The sequence below is a fragment of the Gopherus flavomarginatus genome, chromosome 2, assembly GCF_025201925.1.
Source record: "Gopherus flavomarginatus isolate rGopFla2 chromosome 2, rGopFla2.mat.asm, whole genome shotgun sequence".
Taxonomy (NCBI): domain Eukaryota; kingdom Metazoa; phylum Chordata; order Testudines; family Testudinidae; genus Gopherus; species Gopherus flavomarginatus.
In genome coordinates, this window is record NC_066618.1 from 8,483,282 (window position 1) to 8,504,336 (window position 21,055).

General features: G+C 48.8%; 2 protein-coding genes across 8 annotated transcripts in view; both read right to left on the bottom strand.

Annotated features, from left to right (window-relative positions):
• C2H1orf35 (chromosome 2 C1orf35 homolog) overlaps positions 1-20,039 on the bottom strand; it is a 30,740-nt gene extending 10,701 nt beyond the window's left edge. For 2 of the 6 annotated variants that reach the window (XM_050942769.1, XM_050942770.1), the window contains exons 1-5: positions 4,084-4,412; positions 3,739-3,911; positions 2,529-2,706; positions 930-1,080; positions 293-338 (exon numbers count right to left, since the gene is read on the bottom strand). In XM_050942769.1, the coding sequence (XP_050798726.1) occupies positions 293-338; positions 930-1,080; positions 2,529-2,622 (291 nt within the window). In that variant the 5' untranslated portion in view covers positions 2,623-2,706; positions 3,739-3,911; positions 4,084-4,412. Of the gene's footprint in view, positions 1-292; positions 339-929; positions 1,081-2,528; positions 2,707-3,738; positions 3,912-4,083; positions 4,416-19,951 lie in introns of those variants that run through there. The other 4 variants (XM_050942765.1, XM_050942768.1, XM_050942766.1 and 1 more) reach the window with 4 other exon arrangements.
• On the bottom strand, positions 12,481-20,047 carry MRPL55 (mitochondrial ribosomal protein L55). 2 transcript variants are annotated; one of them, XM_050942841.1, is made up of 4 exons: positions 19,952-20,047; positions 15,600-15,843; positions 13,572-13,773; positions 12,481-12,745 (listed from the first exon to the last, which is right to left on the bottom strand). In XM_050942841.1, exons 3-4 carry the CDS (start codon positions 13,752-13,754, stop codon positions 12,596-12,598), a joined length of 333 nt encoding a protein of 110 aa, XP_050798798.1. In that variant the 5' UTR covers positions 13,755-13,773; positions 15,600-15,843; positions 19,952-20,047; the 3' UTR covers positions 12,481-12,595. The 2 variants fall into 2 exon arrangements, with proteins under 2 accessions (XP_050798798.1, XP_050798796.1); XM_050942839.1 differs by lacking the exon at positions 15,600-15,843 and having other exon boundaries at positions 19,952-20,044.
• Between the last annotated feature and the right edge of the window lie 1,008 nt (positions 20,048-21,055).

Here is a 21,055-nt window from a genome sequence, read left to right on the forward strand (position 1 = left end):
CGGAAGCATGATGGTAATCAGAGTGATGTGATTTTTTTATTTTTTTTTTTTTTAAAAGAACTGATACTTCACGACCCAGCAGGGCTGGGAACATTTTAGAAGCAGCAGTAGAAATTCTGTATGGACCAAGTGAATCCAGGCTCCGAAATAAGAAAGCATTAAATGTCAATAGGGTTATGAGCCAAACCCAGATAACTTGGCAGGGCCACAGGCCCTCTCCCTGCCAAGCGCCGCTTCCCTGAATCTCTCACACAAAGGCCCCACATATCTCACACTCGGACGCCTACCTTACCTCTTTGCTCAGGCCCGTGGGCTGTTTTTTCACATTCTTGTAGCCCCTGGAAAAAATAAAATCCAGACAAGTTACAAAAGCAAGCAATGGCTGAATCTCCCATTCGGGGAGAGGGGCTGGGAGAAAGGGAGCGAGACGCCAACACTGCTTCTCCATCGGTTAAATTGTTTGAAGATCACTGGGTCACTAGACGCAGAGTTGCTATTACCACAAGTCTGCAGGGGGGCTCGGGCTCAGCCAGGAAGTTGGGATGTTTACTCAGTCTAACTGGTTTGGAGCTCACAAATGCATTTTTATGTGGTTCTCAGACACTCCAGTGATGGGAACCCTAGAAATATCAGACAGAGCAGGTTGCCTACAATCCCACAACAATGGATGAATTATTTGCATTGTGACAGGCCCCAGAGCCCCTAACCAAGATCACGGCCCCATCGCACCAGGTGCTGTACAAACACACACAGTAAGAGATCAAAGAATTTATTAGCTAGGTAGCCACAACAGAGAAATGGTGGGAGAGGAAGCAGAGATGACTTGCCCAGCTGTGACTACAGATTTCAGGTGCTTTTTAAGCTGTGGTTCTCAATATGGCATAGGCCTTGGAGAGGTCACCTGTTAGATCCATTCGCCACGGACTTACAGAGCCGCCATCATGGCCTCCTGCTCAGCCAGCCGGATTGCAGCCAGCTCGGCTTCTCGGGAGATCTGCATGTCTCCTTGCTTCCCCTTTGCATACCAGGTGAGGTCTTTGCCCTTCTGCCACCTGCCCACCGGAGCCATCAGGGAGTTGCCTGCCATTTAGAACAAGAGAAGCCTTCAAGAGACGTAAAGTGTTAGGCCAATACAAAACATCACTTCTAAAACAATATAACCGGGCTAACAATAGATCATGCAGGGCACAGCATTGGGTGTCAGGACACCCAGGTCTTCCACTGACCTGCAGCATGACTGCGGACAAGGCATTTCACCGTCCATGCCTCAGTGTCCCCATCTGTAAAATGGGACTACTGATCCTGGACTCCTTTGTAAAATGCTTAAAGTTCTACAGGTGAAAAGTGCAATGTAATAGCTAAGCGTTATTCTTGACAAGGTCCATGATCTGATGAAGTGGGTATTCACCCACAAAAGCTTATGCTCCAATACGTCTGTTAGTCTATAAGATGCCACAGGACTCTCTGTGGCTTTTACAGATCCAGACTAACACAGCTACTCCTCTGATACTTAAGGTCCATGATGTGATTCAAAGGCTCTTGTATAGGTCTAGGGACTGATCATTTATCCTGAGGGGAAAAAGACAGCATTTGGGCCAATTTGTCCCAGCCATTCAGCTTCCACTAACAGCGAACAATAATCTCTTACATTTCTATAGCACTTTTCACCCTCAGGGATCCAAAAGGGCTTTGTAACTCTATATGCATCACTGCACTGAAATGCGGCCATTTCTGGGGTGGAGGGAGGCAGCCAAACATCACACAACACTATGCACAACTGGAGGAGGGAGGCTGGCCAGACCCCAGGGCAAACCACAAAGCCTACAAGAGTGCCATTTAATGAAAATACTGGGCACAAAGGACCTCAGGTTTTTATATCACTACAACTCCCAAAGTGCTTTAGCAGTAATGCTGACTGTATGAACAGGGTTCACTTTGCCCAGAAGTGAAATTCAGCCACCTCTTGCTTGCTTGCTAAGGGAAGTGGTAAATTCTCCATCAAGTAGTCTCTTTAAATGGAGATTGGCCATCTTTTTTAGAAACGATCTGTTTTAATTCCACCCCAAATAATTGGGTTTCCCACTGGAATCACTTGGTGAGGAGGCCAGAATAGATGGTCAGAATGGTCCTAAAAATCTAAGAAACACAGTAGTGTTTAAGACCACCACCACGACACAGCTTTTAGGACATGAAACAAAGAGCAATACCATCTCCACGTGAATAATATTAACACCAAAATTTCTGTGTGTCCAGTTCCTAGTTACCACATGGACAGGACATAAAATAATTGTCACAGCTGGTGCCCCCATGTCAGCAGCGAGACCAAATCCTACTGTTAGCTCCAGAAATAGTGCTCTCAGGTCAGGATTGGTGCTCACAGGGGGATGGCAGCAGGGAAGGGGAAGGCATGGTGCCCATGCCGTGTGTGTCCTGTAGGTATACAAAGGACATCAGCCTCCTGCCAGGTGCTTTTCGCAAGAGCTGAATTCACACAAGACACTTCATGAAATGACAAGATCAACTCTTACCCAGGTAATTTTCCCTCTGTTTATCCGTCTTCACATCCTCCCAGTTGAACTGGTCCTGCCCCCCTCTCACTCCTCCCCTGGATGAACCGAACATGGTGCGGGAAGAAACAGCCAGCGGCGCTGGAAGTGAAATCGATCACCACGAGGCGCTCAGATCTTTGCCCCGAATGGTCCAGATCTAGAAAACAGAGGACAATCCCAAGGGTTACAGACCACATCTTACAGCCAACCAGCTTCTGCCAGACCCACATCATGCCTGGGTGGAAGATCTGCAAACCATGACCAGACAGTGGCAAAAGACTTATTTTCTTAAAAGGGACACTGACTGCTAGAATCTGCACTAATTCCTGCAGCTAGCACAGGATGCTGTGAATGGCAGCTTCCCGTGTTAGCCGTCCCCACAATACCTATGTGGGGATTCACCCCGCAGAGAGAGCCAGTGGCATTTCATCTGGAGGTGCCTGCTCTCATCTGACTGGGGTTCTACAGAGGATAAAATGAGAGTGCATCCTTTGGGCACTCCCTTTTTGGCCCTGGGAGGGAGAGGCTAAGGCTGTTTTCTGCCAGCCTGACCTTCCCACTGGTGAGCCTTCCTCCGCCCCTGGGTTTACACTAGCAGAGAGTGGTGGAAAGCTGAGCTGAATCCATCTCATTGTACAAGCAAAGTGCTAGGTGGCACGGTCCAAGCCCTACAGAAGAGCAAGAACAGGTGGCCTGGGGCAGATTCCTTCAGCCATCCATGCCCTTTGCAGGCTATCCCAAGGCATGTGGGGGCAAAAGAGGACACAGGTCACAACTAGCAGAACACAGGAGTCACATGCCAGGGCAGACTCTCAGCATCCTGACACAAGCAGTGCAGTGAATCAGAGGAAGGCAAAACATGCCCATAGTGCCCCCCTGGCAGATTTTTCACAGTTGTATATGAGGAGAAAAAGCTTTTCCTGACCCCCGTGGCAATTAGATGTGCCCTGAAGCATGCCATTTGATCTACCCCATATCTTAGCATATATAACTACTGGTATTTTTATACTGTGCCACAAACACAGACACATAGATACACAACTTTGCAGATTCCTGGAAACACAAGTTCCTCCCAGCAGAGACCTCACAGGAGACAGAACTAACACAACCTGCTTTCCCCACAGTAACAAGGAACAAAACCGTGTCTTTCTTTGCATCTCTGCTTTAGGCCTAACCACTGCAAGCTCACACTCTCAGCCACGCTGGTATCTGCAGGACGAGGGGGTGGGGGTGGTCTTAGAGCTGTTTATTTTTGCAGTGCATGTCCTCAGCACAACAATCAGCCGCGACCGACAGATGTTATAACCGCTCGTGAAAGTTGCCCGGCCTCTTTTTATATCCGGCTACAGCGTGCAGACATTCCTGCAGAGACAGCAAACCAAATTCTTTCTCTGGGGCCTTTCTAAGGGAGCCTAAGGCTGGTGCCTTCCCTCTGCAGGTAGCAGCCTTCCTTTTACCAGGAATTGAAACCCAAACACACATGGCTTTAAGGCCGGACTCCACCCCTCCATCCGCCAAGCCAATACCTAATTACCAGCTGTTGCCTGCAGCATTCAAAGGCAAGCAGGCTCCATGCCCACTTCATGCTCCGACGGTCCTGCTGGGCCCCCTCGCTCCAGTTCAGCTGCAGGCTCCGGTGCCCCTGTCCCTGCAGCTGGGCCCTGCCTTGCAATACCTTAAGGTCCTGCAAGCAAAGGAAACCCCCAGGTTCCTTCCCCTCGGGTGGGGACTGAGCAGCTCCCAGCCCGCGGCAAGGCTGCAGAGTGTGGATCAGCCCCGCGCGGGACCCTCCCCTGCCAGCCCCCGGGGCAGCAATTTGCAAAAAGCAGGACTACGACCTGCCCCCAGCTGCTTCCTGCAACAGCAGCACCCCATGCCTAGGGAGCTACCACTGCGATGGGCAGGGGGGAGAGCACAAGCTGTACCAAGTGGCTGCTGCGGCGGGGGTGAACATACAGCAACTTGGTGCCTTCGGGTTTAGAAGCGAGGCAACCGCGCCTCGTCCGAGCGGCTTTGGTTGACGTCACAGGCACGGAGGGCGCGCGAGCCTGCGCTGTGCGCACGCGCGCAAATGGCTTCATGCTCCTGGAATTCCAGGGAGTGTTGGCATGAGCAAAAGGGGGGTGTGTGTGAGACTCCCCTGCATTTGCCAGGTATTAACACAGACTGAGCCCGTGTCTGTTTAGTCCCCTCTTAACAAGGTAGTATTGTTATTGTAAAGCACTGAGAAAATGCAAAACACAGCCTGTTAATTTACTATGGAAGCCCCCATAAAATAAACCAGATTAATAGGAAAGCCCCTATAAAATATGAATATATAAGACCCTATACAAATAAACCAGATGCATATAAAAGGCCCTATGAAACATATGTTAATATATAAGACCATATAAAATAAGCTGGGTGCATACCAAGGGCCCTAGGAAATATATATGAATATAAGACTATAAAATCAGATAGATGTATATGCCTGGCCCTATGTAATACAAGATATGAGACCCTATAAAATAAACAAGGTGCATATGAATGGCCAATGAAATATGTAATCTGTGGGACCCTATAAAATAAATCAGAAAGATACATACACAATTAATTCAGTTCTGAAAATTTTAGATGTAGGATTTTTTTTTTTTCAGAAACTGTGTCAGAGTATGATGAGAACAACTCTGGGGTCCAAAAGGGGGAGAACCTCTCGCCAGTTCTAAATCCCCCAAAAGGCCAAGCCAGTCAAAATAATTGAGCTTATATTGACAAAGTGAGGAAGCTTTCAGTTGGTCAGAAGGCCTTTCCCAAATGGAGAAGTGTAATTTGTTTGAACTAACCAGTCCTTCTCAAGCACGCTTAGTTGACATGACTTGTTTCTATAAGACTGGGGAGTAAGACCAGAGGAGGTGCCAACTCCATGGGTGCCCTGGGGCTTGAGCATCCAAGGAAAAAAACTAATGAGGGCTCAGCATCCACCACCAGCCCCCCTCATCAGCCCTCTCCCCCTAGCGTCTCATGCCTGCTGGCAGGCCCCACCAATCAGACCTTCCCCCTCCCTCTCAGCACCTCCCACCCACTGCAATCAGCTGTTCAGCGGGGATCAGACCTTCCCCCTCCCTCTCAGCACCTCCCACCCACTGCAATCAGCTGTTCAGCAGCGTTCAGCAGGTGCTTGGGGAGGAGTGAGGGGGAGTGTGCTCCGGGAGTGAGTGGAATGGGGCAAGGCCAGGGCAGAACAGAGGTGGGAAATGGTGGGGTGGGGTGGGGTGGGGGAATGGAGTGGGGACAGTGCCTGGGGTGAAGTGGGGGTCGAGCACCCCCCGGCAACAATCCTCACCACCAACATGGAATGCTGGTGCAGATACCGCTGCATCTGGCCAAAGAGCCAGCTCACATTCCTGCCAGTCTATGGGCAGAACACACAATGCCCTTTAGCGGCAGAAGCGGGGAGTACTGCTGGGGCAGGTCAGGGAGTGCCTCTTATTAGAGATCACTTCTGGAGTGGTGTGATGGGGTCAGGGCCGGTTCCAGGCACCAGCATTCCAAGCAGGTGCTTGGGGTGGCAATCTGCAAGGGGCGGCAGTCCATGTGTTTTTGCCACCCCAAGCAGCGCACTGAATTGCCGCCATGGATGGCGGGGGCAGTCCGTGTGCCGTTAGGGCAGCATGCACATTTCTGCAGTGGCGACAATTCAGCGGCAGCTTCTATGTTCAGCTGCCCGCGGCAGCAATTTGGTGGCTTCTGTCTTCTGGCTGAAGACTGCTCCCGCGCTGCTTGGGACGGCAAAAACAGTAGAGCCAGTCCTGGATGGGGTGCCCACCCCACACAGGACTGGAAGGGGTTAAAACAGCCAGGCAGGGCAATTAACTCGACAGGCTGCACCTGGAAGAGGAGCTAGGGAGCAGGGAACTAATTGGAAGCAGGCTCAGATGGGGAGTCTGTATAAGGGCAGGTAGCTGGCAACAGATGAAAGATGCAGGCAAGTAGGCTCCAGTCATTCCCTAAGTGGAGGGAGTTAGGAGGCTGGCAAACCCAGAGACGGGAGAAAGCTAGTGAAGGTAGAAGGCTCAGGGGAATAGCAGCAAGGAATAGGAGTGTAGACCTTGGCTGCTGACCAGAGGGCCCCTGAGCTGGCATTTGGAGTAGATGGTAGGCCTGGGTTCCCCTACCAGCCGGGGGAACTTGGCACAGTGAATGGAAACCTGCCATTTCCTATGGAGGGACTTTCATACCCTGCAAAGGGGGAATATGTATTGTGACCTGGCTGGAGGGATGAGTCCTGAAGAGGAGCCTGCGGTTCCTGGAATAAGAGGGGTCTGCAGGGTGAGAGGATGGGAGAGAAGCTGACAGTGAAGGGCACAACGCTTGTCCAGAGCTAATCCCCAGGAGGGGCCACCTATGGTGAGTGACAGGCTGTGTTGACTAGGTGTGGAAGAAACTTCACCCAGCATTGCTCAGCCTCATGTACCATGCCCGAAAGTGACAGGGTGGGAGAGGAGTTAAAGGGGAAGGGAAAATAGGATACTTCCCCCTGCCCCCCCTCACACCCCACAAGCAAACTCATTTAAAAAGCACTCATGAAAGTTACAAGGAAGCCAAAGGGTTAAATGGCAAAGCTACCAAGCTCATCTCTTGGCTGATCTTAAAATAGCCCATTAAGCTCACAGTTCAAAGCCTATTTGCATTAAATGCCATCCCAAAGGAATTCAAGGTCTGTTTCTTGTCAGAGATGGTTAGATCTACAGCCTTAACCTTGTGCAGCGACGGCCCTCATGGATCCACCCCTGCACACATCGTGGGCATCATATTATTTATCCTTTATTCAGCACCACAATCTTTACAGATATTAATCAAACCCTGCCCAAGGGACATTACAGTGGTAGCGCTCGGTGCTACAAACACACACAAATTTCACTTTCCTCAGCTTCATTGAAATCAATGGGAAAACTACTCACATGACTCAAGTTAAATATCTGAGTAAGTTTTTGCTTGATCAGCATCTCAATTGAACATGGGGAGTAGCACCTGACTAATGTCTACACTACAAGATTAGGTTGAATTTACAGAAGTTGGTTTTTTAGAAATTGTTTTTATACAGTCAATTTTGTGTGTCGCCACACAAAATGCTCTAAGTGCATAAAGTCGGCGGACTGCACCCACAGTAGCAAGGCTAGCGTCGATTTCCGGAGCGTTGCACTGTGGCCAGCTATCCCCCAGTTCCACAGTCTCCGCTGCTTATTGGGATTCTGGGTTGAGATCCCAATGCCTGATGGGGGAAAAACTGTGTCACGGGTGGTTCTGGGTACATGTCATCAGGCCCCACTCTCCTTCCCTCCCTCCGTGAAAGTAACGGCAGACATGGTTTTGCGCCTTTTTTCCTGGGCTACCTGAGCATATGCCATACCACGGTAAGCATGGAGCCCGCTCAGCTCACTGTCACCATTCATCTCCTGGGTGCTGGCAGACATGGGACTGCATTGCTACACAGCAGCAGCTCATTGCCTTTTGGCAGCAGACAGTGCATTTTGATTGGTAGCCATTGTTGTCATATTCCTGGGTGCTCTTTTAGCTGATCTCAGTGAGATCGGTCGGGGGTGCCTGGGCAGACATGGAAGTGACTCAGCCAGGTCATTCCCATCTTCTGCCGAGTACACAGGAGATGACGATGGCTAGCAGTCCTACTGCACCGCCTTCTGGAGAGCAGCCAGGAGATGATGATGGCTAGCAATCATAATGCAACATCTTCTGCCGAGCACCCAGGAGATGAGGATGGCTAGCAGTCGTACTGCACCACCTGCTGCCAGCCTAAGATGTAAAAGATAGATGGATCAAAACAAGAAATTGACCTGAGTTGTTTTGTGAAATCAACGGCCTGCTAAACCCAGGGTTTTGAGTTCAATCCTTGAGGGGGCCATTCTGTGTGACAGTTGTTTGTGTTAAAGAAAAATTAAAAAGGTATAGTGCCAAAAGGAAAATCCCTGCAAGCTGCATGGAAACGTTTTAAAGACACCATAATAGAGGCTCAACTTAAATGTATACCACAATTAAAAAACAGGGAACCCAAAAAGTGCCACCATGGCTAAACAGAGTAAAAGAAGCAATGAGAGACAAAAAGGCATCCTTTAAAAAGTGAAAGTTAAATCCTAGTGAGGAAGATAGAAAGGTGCATAAACTCTGGCAAATGAAGTGTAAAAATATAATTAGGGAGGCCAAAAAGAATTTGAACAGTTAGCCAAAGACTCAAAAAGTAATAGCAAAAAGGTTTTAAGGACATCAGAAGCAGAAAGCCTGCTAAACAACCAATGTAGCCACTGGACAAAGGAGCACTCAAGGACAATAAGGCCATTGCAGAGAAACTAAACAAATTATTTCCATTGGTCTTTACGGCAGGATCTAAGTTGCCTGTAAGCTGCGTGGCCGCAAAGCAGCCTTCTTAGCACTGCGCAGGCGCTCAGGAAACCTGCCTGGGGACCTGCCCCTCTCCCAGCCCCAACCTAGTCCTGGATCCCAAACTGCCACAGCTGGGGTGCCCTTACCTTGGCCTGAACCCAGCCCCAGCTGGGGTGGCCCGGCCCCAACCCTGACCTGGACGCAGCTGCCCAGCTCAGCCACGACCCAGCTGTGGTGCCCCGGCCAGGCCCGAACATGGGAGGGGTCAGGGGAGGGTCCCCAGGTCCCCGCCAGTGGCTGAGTACAGTACCTGTGCTCAGGCAGGCTAGAGCCATCCAATGCCAGGTGGCGCTTGGCAGGGCTTAGCCCTTCTGTGGGGCTGCTCCCATGTAGCCAAGTGCCATGGGCTCAGTGGCACAGGATTGGGCTCTTTCCGACAGGGGTAGGGGAGGGGAGGCTGTGGTAGTCTGTCTGTCCTATGCACTGTGCTACAGACTAGGGCAATCGGCTCCTATCTCCCTGGCTCCCCGCCCTGCTGGGGAACGATGGGTCTCTGCTGGCCTTTCCTTTGCCCTGGGACCCCTTGACGAGCTGGTGGAGAGCAGAGGCAGCAGGAGACTGTGGGCTTGGAGCTGGGCCTGCCTGGCTGCCAGGAGCAGCCATCCCACTTTACAGGTCGCCTGGCCCAAGAGCCCAGCTCAACCTGATTCAGGGCCTGACAGCGACAACTCCGAATTGCCAGCCAAGGAGGGTACCGTGCACCTGGGCTCTAGAGGAAATGCAGCAGGTCACTGGTGACGGGGGGGGGGTGCGGGCGCGGACATGCTCAGTGAGCCGAGATGGTCAGCTCCTTGAGAACCAGAGCACAGATCCCAGCAGGAAGGGGCCCTGGCCTGTCGCTGCTGGTCGCTGGCTCACATGCGCAAACCGACACCAGCTGAGGCACCAGTCCAGACCTGCTGCGAAGCCCCTCTCCCAGCCTGAACCAAGCTGCGGCCCAGACCTGCCAGGGAAGGGTACCTATTCTGCGGCCCCAGCCCCGGAGCTGCCACGGCGGGGAGAGGTACTCTCTCCCTCCCAAGCCCAGGCTCTGCTACAGGTTTTGTTCAATATCTTCATTAATGATCTGGAGGATGACGTGGATTTCACTCTCAGCAAGTCTGCAGATGACACTAAACTGGGAGGAGTGGTAGATACGCAGGAGGGTAGGGAAAGAATACAGAGGGACCTAGACAAATTAGAGGATTGAGCCAAAAAGAAACCTGATGAGGTTCAACAAGGACAAGTGCAGAGTCCTGCACTTAGGACAGAAGAATCCCATGCACTGTTACAGACTAGGGACCAAATGGCTAGGCAGCAGTTCTGTAGAAAAGGACCTAGGGGTTACAGTGGACGAGAAGCTGAAGATGAGTCAACAGTGTGCCCTTGTTGCCAAGAAGGTTAATGGCCTTTTGGGCTGTATAAGTAGGGGCATTGCCAGCAGATCGAGGGACGTGATCATTCCCCTCTATTCGACATTGGTGAGGCCTCATCTGGAGTACTGGGTCCAGTTTTGGGCCCCACACTACAAGACGGATGTGGAAAAATTTGAGAGTCCAGTGGAGGGCAACAAAAATGATTATGGGGCTGGAATATATGACTTATGAGGAAAGGATGAGGGAACTGCAGATTAAACAATCCCAGAAGAGAAGAATGAGGGGGGATTTGATAGCTGCTTTCAACTATCTGAAAGGGGGTTCCAAAGAGGATGGATCGAGCCTGTTCTCAGTGATATGAGATGACAGAACAAGGAGTAATGGTCTCAAGTTGCAGTGGGGAAGGTTTAGGTTGCATATTAGGAAAAACTTTTTCAGTAGGAAGGCGGTGAAGCACTGGAATGGGTTACCTAGGGAGGTGGTGGAATCTCCCTCCTTAGAGGTTTTTAAGGTCAGGCTTGACAAAGCCCTGGCTGGGATGATTTAGTTGGGAATTAGTCCTGCTTTGAGCAGGGGGTTGGACTAGAGACCTCCTCAGGTCTCTTCCAATCCTGATATTCTATGATCACCAGCCCCACCCCACAGCCTGTCAGAGCCCTCACACCAACCCTCTGCCCCAGCCCTGAACCCCTTCCTACACTCTGAACCCCCTCAGCCCCACCCCTATGAATTTTATGTTCACCAATATGGAGGTGATGTGTCACATATCACCTCCATATCAGTGCACATAAAATTCATTCCACATACGCATGGTAAAATTTACAGGGAACACTGCTGAGGATGCGAGGGAAATTCCCAAACCTGAGCCATTCTTTTTAGGTGACTAATCTGAGGAACTGTTCCAGATTGAGGTATCATTGGAGGAGGTTTTGAAACAAGTTGACAAACTAATAATAAGTCACCAGGACCAGATGGTATTCACTCAAGAGTTCTGAAGGAACTCAAATGTGAAATTGCAGAACTACTAACTGTAGTTCATAACCTATCATTTAAATCAGCTTCTGTAGCAATGACTGGAGGATAGCAAATGTGATGCCAATTTTTAAAAAGGGCTCCAGAGGTGATCCCAGCAAGCCTGACTTCAGTACCGGGCAAACTGGTTGAAATGACAGTAAAGAACAAAATTGTCAGACTCAGAGGAACATAATTTGTTGGGAAAAAGTCATAATGGTTGTTGTAAAGGGAAATCATGCCTCACCAATCTACTGGAATTCGCTGATGGGAGTCAAGCAGCATGTGGACAAGGGGGATCCAGTGGATATAGTGTACTTAGATTTTTAGGGAGCCTTTCACAAGGTCCCTCACCAGAAGGGCTCTTAAGTAAGATGTCATGGGATAACAGGGAGGGTCCGCTCATGGATTGGTAACTGGTTAAAAGATAGGAAACAAAGGATAGGAATAAATGGCCAGTTTTCAGAATGGAGAGGTAAATATTGGTGTCCCCTAGGGTTCTGTACTGGGAATATGCAACATTCATAAGTGATCTGGAAAAAGAGGTAAATAGTAAGGTGGCAAAATTTGCAGAGGATACAAAAATACTCAAGATAGTTAAGTCCCAGACAGACTGCGAAGAGCTACAAAAGGATCTCTCAAAACTGGGTGATTAAGCAAGAAAACAGCAAATGAAATTCAATGTTGATAATTGCAAAGCCTCTATTTGCCAGGGGCTCAGAGTGGGTGATGGTGAATGGATCACTTGATGACCTGTTCTGTTCATTCCCTCTAGGGCACCTGGCATTGGTCACTACTGGAAGACAGGATACTGGGCTAGATGGACCTTTGGTCTGACCCAGTATGGCTGTTAATATGTTCATACAAACAGAAGACTGGAAGAGACTTCGAGAGGTCACCTAGTCCAGTCCCCTGCACTCATGACAGGACTAAGTATTATCTAGACCATGAGATGATCATGGCTGAGGTATTTTGATGAGTCAGACTGGAGGATCTTGCACTGCCAGTGCCCATAGTGTATTTGAGTAGTGGATAAACAGAAACTGTAGGCTCCAGGACTGTCAGTCCAGTAGCTTTCACCAACACTAAATAACAAACACACAAAATGAAACAACTGCACAGAAGAGAAAGAATCTGTACTCAGCTATAAACTTTCTTTTTATAACAGTAAGTTATAGTCTCCTTCTCCGCAGGCCCAGGTTGCCAAATCTTCCCTTTACACTTCCACAGATCCTCAGAACAAACTCATTTCTTCTTCCAAAATTTTCTGTAATCATCCAAATTAAACTCATCATCCAACACTTCCTCCTGTTTGCTCTTAAACCTTTTGGGATAGCGTTTCCGTAACCTCGCTCTTCTTTCAGCCTCAGAAAGAGTGTTGATGTCTACAGGCATCTGTGGAGGGGAACAAAAATTAATAATCAGTCAAAGGCATCTTATTCAAATACCTCAGTGTTCAAAAGGTGAGAGATGGGACATTGTTGTGCAGAGGAGTTTGCCACAAAATAAAAATCCCAATAAAGGTTAATCGAATAGGAATCATTTTATTAATCATGATTCTCTTACTGATTGCCGGGTTTTCACTGGTCTGGGAGCAGATGCAGAAGTTATTCTGCATTCACCTATTATCCCAAGGATGTATGATGTAGTAGTGAGAGATCATCAGAACACATGCATCTAACCTTCCGCAAACGAGGAAGAAATTGGGATAGAGCTGAACACAACTTTCCAAAAATCCAATGTGACTGCCAATTAGTACTACTTCTACAGCTTTACAAAGGGTTTATGATGTAGGAACACTGGAACAGCTACCCCAACGGTATCTAATGATCCACCTAGCCTGATGTCCTGTTGAAGAGATTACCATTAAAAATACTGGAGGCTCTACCTCCTTGGAGAAAGTTAATTGAACCTTGTGTTTCAGGATATAGCAACAACTCTGCCCCCGGACAAATGGACAAGTGCATTTGGTGGTTTATCATCTTTCTCTAGAGCATCAAAGTGGTCCATCCAGTCTAATATCTGGACCACCAAAGGTTTGATCCAATATAGCAAATCCCATGTGTGCATCAGTGACCGACACAGGATGCTTCAGAGGAAGTAACTCCACCATTCTCGTTATGCAATATTGTGCAATACTCACATATATTTGTGCAACACTCAATACAACCTCCATCCCAGCACTTCTATTAAAAATTAGATTTTGCTCAATATTTCTTACTGTAAGGATCCGCCTTGGCTCCTTATAGCGGATATGAATAGCAGATCCATCAGGCCTGACCAAGAGCACTGGGTAGGTCCTGCCGTACATCTGCCTCTGAATGCGGGCGATGGACGTCCTGTTGGAGTTATGTTGGCTGAGGGACGTATGCAGATTGCAAGCAATGGGGAGTAACCTGTGCATGGCATACTGACGCAGCAAACTAAGAGGAATTCAAATAGGGCAGGGTTAGTTATTCTTCTCCTCCATTCCACAGGGAGGCAGTCTACTGAACTTGACTACCTTTTTCTCTAACATGCATGACTACAGCCCTACCAAATTCAGTCCATTTCAGTCAATTTCACGGCCAGAGGATTTTTAAATTGGGTTTCACTATTTTAGCTGTTTAGATCTGAAATTTCAAGGTGTTGTAACCATGGGGGTCCTGACCCAAAAGATGAATGTGGGTGTGGGGGGAGAGTCACTGTTGTAGGGGGGCCTGGGGATTGCCACCCTCACTTCTGTGATGCCTTCACAGCTAGGCAGCAGCCCTGGAGCTTCCTGCAGTGGGGAAAAAGGCTCCTGGAGTTGGAGGTGAATCTGATCTCCCCTTGCTGCTGGGAGTTCCCTGCCAGGGGCTCCCAGCTGCTAGCCCCAGCCAATGGCGGATAAATGCATGGGCACTCCAGGAGCCGCTGGGGGCGGAAGCCCCATGCCCAGGCACCCTGAGGGGTGGAAGCCCTGAGCTCAGTTCCAGGGCTGCTGCAGTGTACCACTCTCAGTTCTGCACTGCTTCTGGGAGATAGGTCTGATCTCCCCACCAAGAATGGCCAGACAGGGGAAGAACAAGTCCTGTCCCTCCCCAGCTCAGCCTGGACTAGCAGCTAGGAGCTCCCAGCAGCATGGGGAGATCAGATTTCACAGGGAAGGGCTTATTTTGTGGTCCGTGATATGTTTTCCACAGCTGTGACACTGGTAGGGCCTTATACATGACACCATGTCCAAGAACATGGACTAGAGATGGAAGAGATTTATCATCCTCCACCCAGGCTACTTTTAAATGTCCCAAGCAAAGAAGCTTCCCCACAACCCTGGTAATATTAATGATGATGAGAATTTACATAATATTTATAAACCACTTTGAAAGTAAATGGTAAGTAATTATATTAGTAACAATAATACTTTTTGCTTATACTACAATTCTCCACAGGATCTAAGGCATTTTTTCAAAGGAAGGCAAATGTTTAATGGGGAAAACAACAATCAAGGAAATTGAACCACACAGTATTTAAGTGCCTTGGGAGGATTAGAACTCAGGAGTTCTGTGCATAGATGAACAGACCAAGCCCCTGTTTTATATCCCATAGTCTGACAGATCTCATCTGCAAATCCTTGGTCCTGTATTATAGCCTGGCATTTTAATGATCTGTTTTTCTTCCTTCAAATAACTCATTTGTTGATGACAGGCCTCCAGGACGAATTGCATAAGGCTAATTTCTATCATGTGACTGGAGTTCACAGGGCCTCAGATCACCAATCTTCACAGAAAAGCAAAGTGGAGATACTGTTAACAGCAAAAATAGGAGGGTACAGACAGGCAAGGTGTGACGATGCGGTTCTGGTCGGACCCAACTGAGAGTGCCAATTCAGGACCAATTGCTCAAACAGGGCAGTCACAGCCCTAGGCTGGGGTTTTTCCACCTCTAAGGCAAACCAAACCAGCCAGACAAAAAGGACTTCGGTTTCACCCCACTGGCTAATCAAAAGTCACACAAGCAATTTCCTTAGACACTCCAGTCTCCCAGTATCACCACCAGTGCCACTCGTGCTGGGGATGAATGGTTATGAAAACCAACACCTCAGTAAAAGAAAAAGGTTCTCTCAATCCCAAAGGACCAAGCCCCAGACCCAGGTCAATATACACATCAGATCTTACCCACAAATCACGCTGTTGCCAATCCTTTAGAATCTAAAATCTAAAGGTTTATTCATAAAAGAAAAAAGATAGAGAGGAGAGCTAGAGTTGGTTAAATGGAATCAATTCCATACAGTAAAGGCAAAGTTCTTAGTTCAGGCTTGTAGCAGTGATGGAGTAAACTGCAGGTTTAAATCAAGTCTCTGGAATACATCCCCAGCTGGGATGGGTCATTCAGTCCTTTGTGCAGAGCTTCTGTTTGTAGCAAAGTCCCTCCAGAGGTAAGAAGCAGGACTGAAGACAAAATGGAGATGAGGCCTCCGCCTTATATGGGCTTTTCCAGGTGTAAGAACACTCCTTTGTTCCTGCTGTGGAAAGCTACAGCAAAATGGAGTTTGCAGTCACATGGGCCAGTTTCTGCACACCCTGCTGAGTCACAGGGCGTAACTGCCTTCTGTCGATGGGACAATTGTGTAGGTGATGGTCCTCAATGGGCCATTAAGCAGGCTAAACAGAGCTGACACCAACTTGTCTGGGATCCTTCCCAGTAACACAACACAAGTTTGAAATACAGACAGCATACAGCCAATATTCGTAACTTCAACTACCAAAATGATACAGACATACAGACAGCACAATCATAACCAGCAATCCGCAACCTGGTCTTAGACACCTTATATGACCCCCTCCACCTAGGATTTGGCGCCACAACAGGACCTTGGTTGCAACCCATATTCTATATGGTCCCAGTTCATGTTCTGTATGGTCCCAGTTTATATCGATAACGTCACACAAGGAAAATGGTTAGAGCCATTGAAAATCTTCTTCATTAAGAGGAAATGTAAAGATCGGGACTTTTTAGTTTAGAGGGAAGAGGAGCATGAGGGGACACAACCTAGAGGCACATAAGATTTGATTTCATTGGTCCTGGAACTCTTAATTCAAATGAACAATAACACTGTGACATTCCCCAGAGTGCCATCTGGACTGCTGTGTCCCCTTAGTTCTCCAGCCTGGCATGCCTTTTACACTGTTTTGCTGATGAACAGGCTCTCCTCACTCTCAGCCACCAGCATGCAAAGTCACTCCCAGCTGAATACATGAATGCTATGCCCAGTCATTCATGAATTACACACAGGATGACACCATGCATACCTCTCAGCCCCAACCTTGCTCCCCAAAACACTGTTCAGGACCATCCCCCCAGACAGTATAACCTCACAGATAGATAGTCTTCATTCCAACAATGGGTAATGAATATGCACTAGGCTTGTTGACCTAAGATTCTCAAGCACTTCAGCCAAAACACACAGTTTAGTTAAATCAATAAAAAGTTTATCTAGAGAAAGACAGCTTTTAACTGATGACAAGTACAGTCACGTATAACTCAGGATTGGTTACAAAAGAAATAGAAAGATAAAACTGCAAGCTAATTCCCAAATTTTACCAAGGCTAATAGGTTTAAAAGCAAAAGGTTTGTCTCACCCTGAGCTGGAATACATTTCACAGGCTGCATCCCTTTCCAGCATGGGACCACTCCCCCCTTTGTTCAGTTCTTTGAGACTCATCGTTGTCATGAGCAGAGATATGGCTCGGGATATTTTTCCATCCCTTTCTATACCCCAATCCTTTATGCTGGAAAAATCCCTGCTGGGTCATGGGGTCAGGCAGTTCCATTGCCTGGAACTGCCCTTAAGATGAATTGTAAATTTCTTGTTTACAATCTCCCATTGCTGGAGAATGTCTGATTAAGCCAGTAATGGCTCTCTAGCACTTCACAGTGTCTTTGGGCTTGTCTACATCACAAAGTTGCAGTGCTGGTGAGGGGGTTACAGCGCTGCAACTTAGGAGGTGTACACATCTGCAGGACATCACCAGCGCTGCAACTCCCTGTTTGCAGTGCTGGCCGTACTCCCGTTTTGTCTCGGGTGTAGAGGATCCAGCGCTGGTAATCAAGTGTAGACACTTACCAGCGCTTTTCTTGACCTCCGTGGAATAAGCAGGTATCCCAGCATACCTGAGGAAGCCTCTCCTTCAAGCAGGTCTCTTTCCCTGCGGTTTGCAGGGGGGTCCGGGGAACGCGAGAGCAAACCGCGGGGAAGCTGGTCTCCTTCCCCGGTTTGCTCTCGCGTTCCCCGAACCCCCAGTGCAAGCAGGTCTCCTTCCCTGCGGTTTGCTCTCGCGTTCCCCGAACCCCCGAGCAAGCAGGTCTCCTTCCCTGCGGTTTGCAGGGGGGTTCGGGGAACGCGAGAGCAAACCGTGGGGAAGCTGGTCTCCTTCCCCGGTTTGCTCTCGCGTTCCCCGAACCCCTGTGCAAGCAGGTCTCCTTCCCTGCGGTTTGCAGGGGGGTTCGGGGAACACGGGAGCAAACCGCGGGGAAGCTGGTCTCCTTCCCAGGTTTGCTCTCGCGTTCCCCGAACCCCCGTGCAAGCAGTTCTCCTTCCCTGCGGTTTGCTCTCGCGTTCCCCGAACCCCCCTTGAAGCCGCCCAACAGCGCTGCAGTGTGGCCACATCTAACACCACTTGCAGTGCTGGTTGCTGTAAGTGTTGCCACTCTGCAGCGCTGGCCCTATACAGCTGTACTAATACAGCTGTAACAACCAGCGCTGCAAAATTGTAGATGTAGACATACCCTTTGTCTCTGAGAAACTGGTTTGTGAGTGTTACCAAAAACTAAAAGTTTCAGTAACAATCATATAGTAAAATCTCATATTTTACATGCAGTGTTGTTACACACATTCCTGGAGGAATTCTGTGCCAAAAAATTAAAAATTCTGCATATAATATTTTAAAATTCTGCAAATTTTATTTGTCAAAATAACACTACATAATCACACCACTTTCAATTATTTTGGTAATTTATTTCAGAACAACAATACAGACACACAAAAAATTTCCCCAGGAGTAGAGAGTTAAAGAAACCCCTATGACAACCTCGTTCCTCTCCCACTCCTCAAAGCCCAGCCAGAACCCACAACCCATCCTGAGTCCAGCCACAGGGCCCCTCCAGGCAATATACCTGAACCTCTCCCCCACCAGAACCCAACCATGCCCCCCCCTCCCAAGATACCCAAATCCCCTCCATTCCATCCCCTCCACTCCAGAGCCTAGCTGTGGCCCCACCAGCCACACCCATCCCCCTACCACCCAGGGGTCCAGAAAGAGAAACAGCCTGTTGCTGGGTCTCAGCCATGTTTGTATAGAGTTTTCGGCATGCCACTATTTCCTTCCCTCTGGGCCTACAGGGACCTACAGCTGCTAAGAACTCTCTACTCCAGGGGTGGGCAAACTTTTTGGGTCGAGGGCCACTTCTGGGTGGGGAAATTGTATGCAGGGCCAGGGCAGAGGGTTGAGGTGCAGAAGAGAGTGTGTGGTGTGGGAGGGGGAGCGGTGTTCAGGAAGGATCTTAGGGCAAGGGATTGGGGCAGAGGAAGGGTGCAGGGTGTATGAGGGGGCTCAGGGAAGGGAGTTGGGGTGTAGGAAGGGTGTAGGGTGCAGCAGTGGGCTCAGGGCAGGGGGTTGGGGTGCAGGAGGTGTGTGGGGTTTATGAAGGGGTTTAGGGCAGGGAGTTGGGTGGTGGGGTATAGGAGGGATTTGGGCTCCGGGGTGGCAGCGGCATGCACCGGGGCCAGGGCAGGCTCCCTGCACGTCTGCCCTGCGCCGCTCCTGAAAGTGCTGTGGCCCCTGGGGGAGGGGATGCAGAGGGCTCTGTGTGCACTGACCTTGCCTCGCCTCCAGGTACCTCCCCCAAAGCTCCCATTGGCTGCGGTTCCCCATTCCTGGCCAATGGGAGCTGTAGGGGGCAGTGCCTGGAAGCAAAGGCAACACATGAAGCCCTCTGCCCCCGCCCAGGGCCACAGGGACATGGTGCTGGTGGCACCATGGACCGGATCCAGCCTGTGTGCTGTACTTTGCCCACCCCTGTTCTACTCTCTCCCCCGGCCCAGTGTCTTCTATGTGCAAGCTGGGCTCTGCCAGATCCAGCGGCCTCTAGTGGTGGCTAGCAGCACTGCAATTCATTTCTGTGAGGGAAAGGAAATTATGCGCAAAAAACATTAATTTCTGCAAAATTCTGCATTGCGCAATCTCTCAGAATTCCCCCAGGAGTAACATTTCAACATGATAATAATATTCAGCAGATTATAAGTTTTCAAATGATACCTCACAAGGCATACTTTGTACAAAATATAACAAAGGGGGAACATGGGGTACACGGTGTCACAGCGACTGACTTCACTGGGGCAATCTGGGCTATAAGGGCTGCAGGATCAGATCCTGTCTTAACAAGAATAACTACAAATTTTATTCTTAGTCATAAAGATTCTGATCTTTTGCGGTGCTGAGTACCTACTGCAAGGAGGTGAGTGCTGTCAACTCCCTCTGAAGAGAATGCTAGATTGCCCATTTATTCCATCAAAATTAACACACCATGACCAACATCAGCCAGTTCTTTAGCCAAGTCACAGTATTTGAATGTGAAGCTTACCCCAGAGTCCTGCTTACTGCTGCCATCCCACTCTTAGGCAGAACCACAGAAGTCCAAGGAACTAGTTCAACAACGGCTTTGCGTGGAATACTGGATTTAATCACTGCACGAAACTATTCTACAAAGTTCTTCAAGGTAAGGGATCCAATTGTTACACCACAGCTCTGCACCATACACGTTCTTCTCTTTGTAGGCAACCTAATGACCAAATGGACCAAAAAGAGAAGGATCAAGCGAAGCAGCCTTTTCTTACGACTTTAATCAAAATTCTTCTGAAACTGCCCATTAAAAAAAAAACAACAAAAAACCTGCAATTCTGAGGAACCCCATGAGCATTTTGGAAAGTGCTTTAAAATAAAAAAAGTTAGTGTAAAGGAGGATTCTGAGAACTGATGATTCTACCCTCTTTCTCTGCAAAATGACAGCATATGGCTGCTCAAATCAGGCCAATCCGTGCTCTACATTCTTTGATCTTTCCAGGTAACAATGGTGCAACTTGCATTAAAGCAGAAACAGAAGATAAGGCAGATATCCAATGCATGACATTTAATTTTCTGCAGCAACATTTCTCATAGCCATTAACAAGTTCACTTAATTCTCCATCAGATTTTATTATTAAGCCATAGGAAAATAAGTTTATTTCCTAACACATGCCATCTGCAAACTGGCTAATTTCTACAAGCCACTGGAGTTGTTGCACCAAAGGAGAAGAGCTGTTTTCTAATGGCTGACAGACAGGTCACATCGGGACTCTGCAATGGAGAAACCCATCTGGCTCTGCCTCTCTGCTCCCAAAAACTCCCCTCTCCTCTTCTGACCCTGCTCTCCTGCTATGATGGTGGTTCACAACTCCTCCCATACACCAAGAACCAGTACAGAGCACAGAGCTCTGTGCGGCAACGCAATAACGGCAGCTGAGAGGAGAGAATGAACGGCAGGAGGAAATTGCTTTGGCAGGGAGGGATCATTGGCAGTGGAGGGGAATCACGTGCCTGGTGAGGGGAAAAGGAGAGGTACCCAAAACATGTACTCTTCTTTTCAGTATCCCAAGGATTAACAACTGCTCTATAATTCAGTCTAACTGCACCTGCAGGGTTAGTGATG

Excerpts from the sequence above, each read along its gene's own strand:
- MRPL55 (XM_050942839.1), bottom strand. The coding sequence starts at position 19,977 with ATGGCAGCAGTAAGCAGGACTCTGGG. Across the intron at positions 13,774-19,951 it reads GCAGTAAGCAGGACTCTGGG|TTTGCTGCGTCAGTATGCCA; the intron begins GTAAGCTTCACA and ends AATTCCTCTTAG. Across the intron at positions 12,746-13,571 it reads AGCCAAGGCGGATCCTTACA|ATGCCTGTAGACATCAACAC; the intron begins GTAAGAAATATT and ends TCCCCTCCACAG.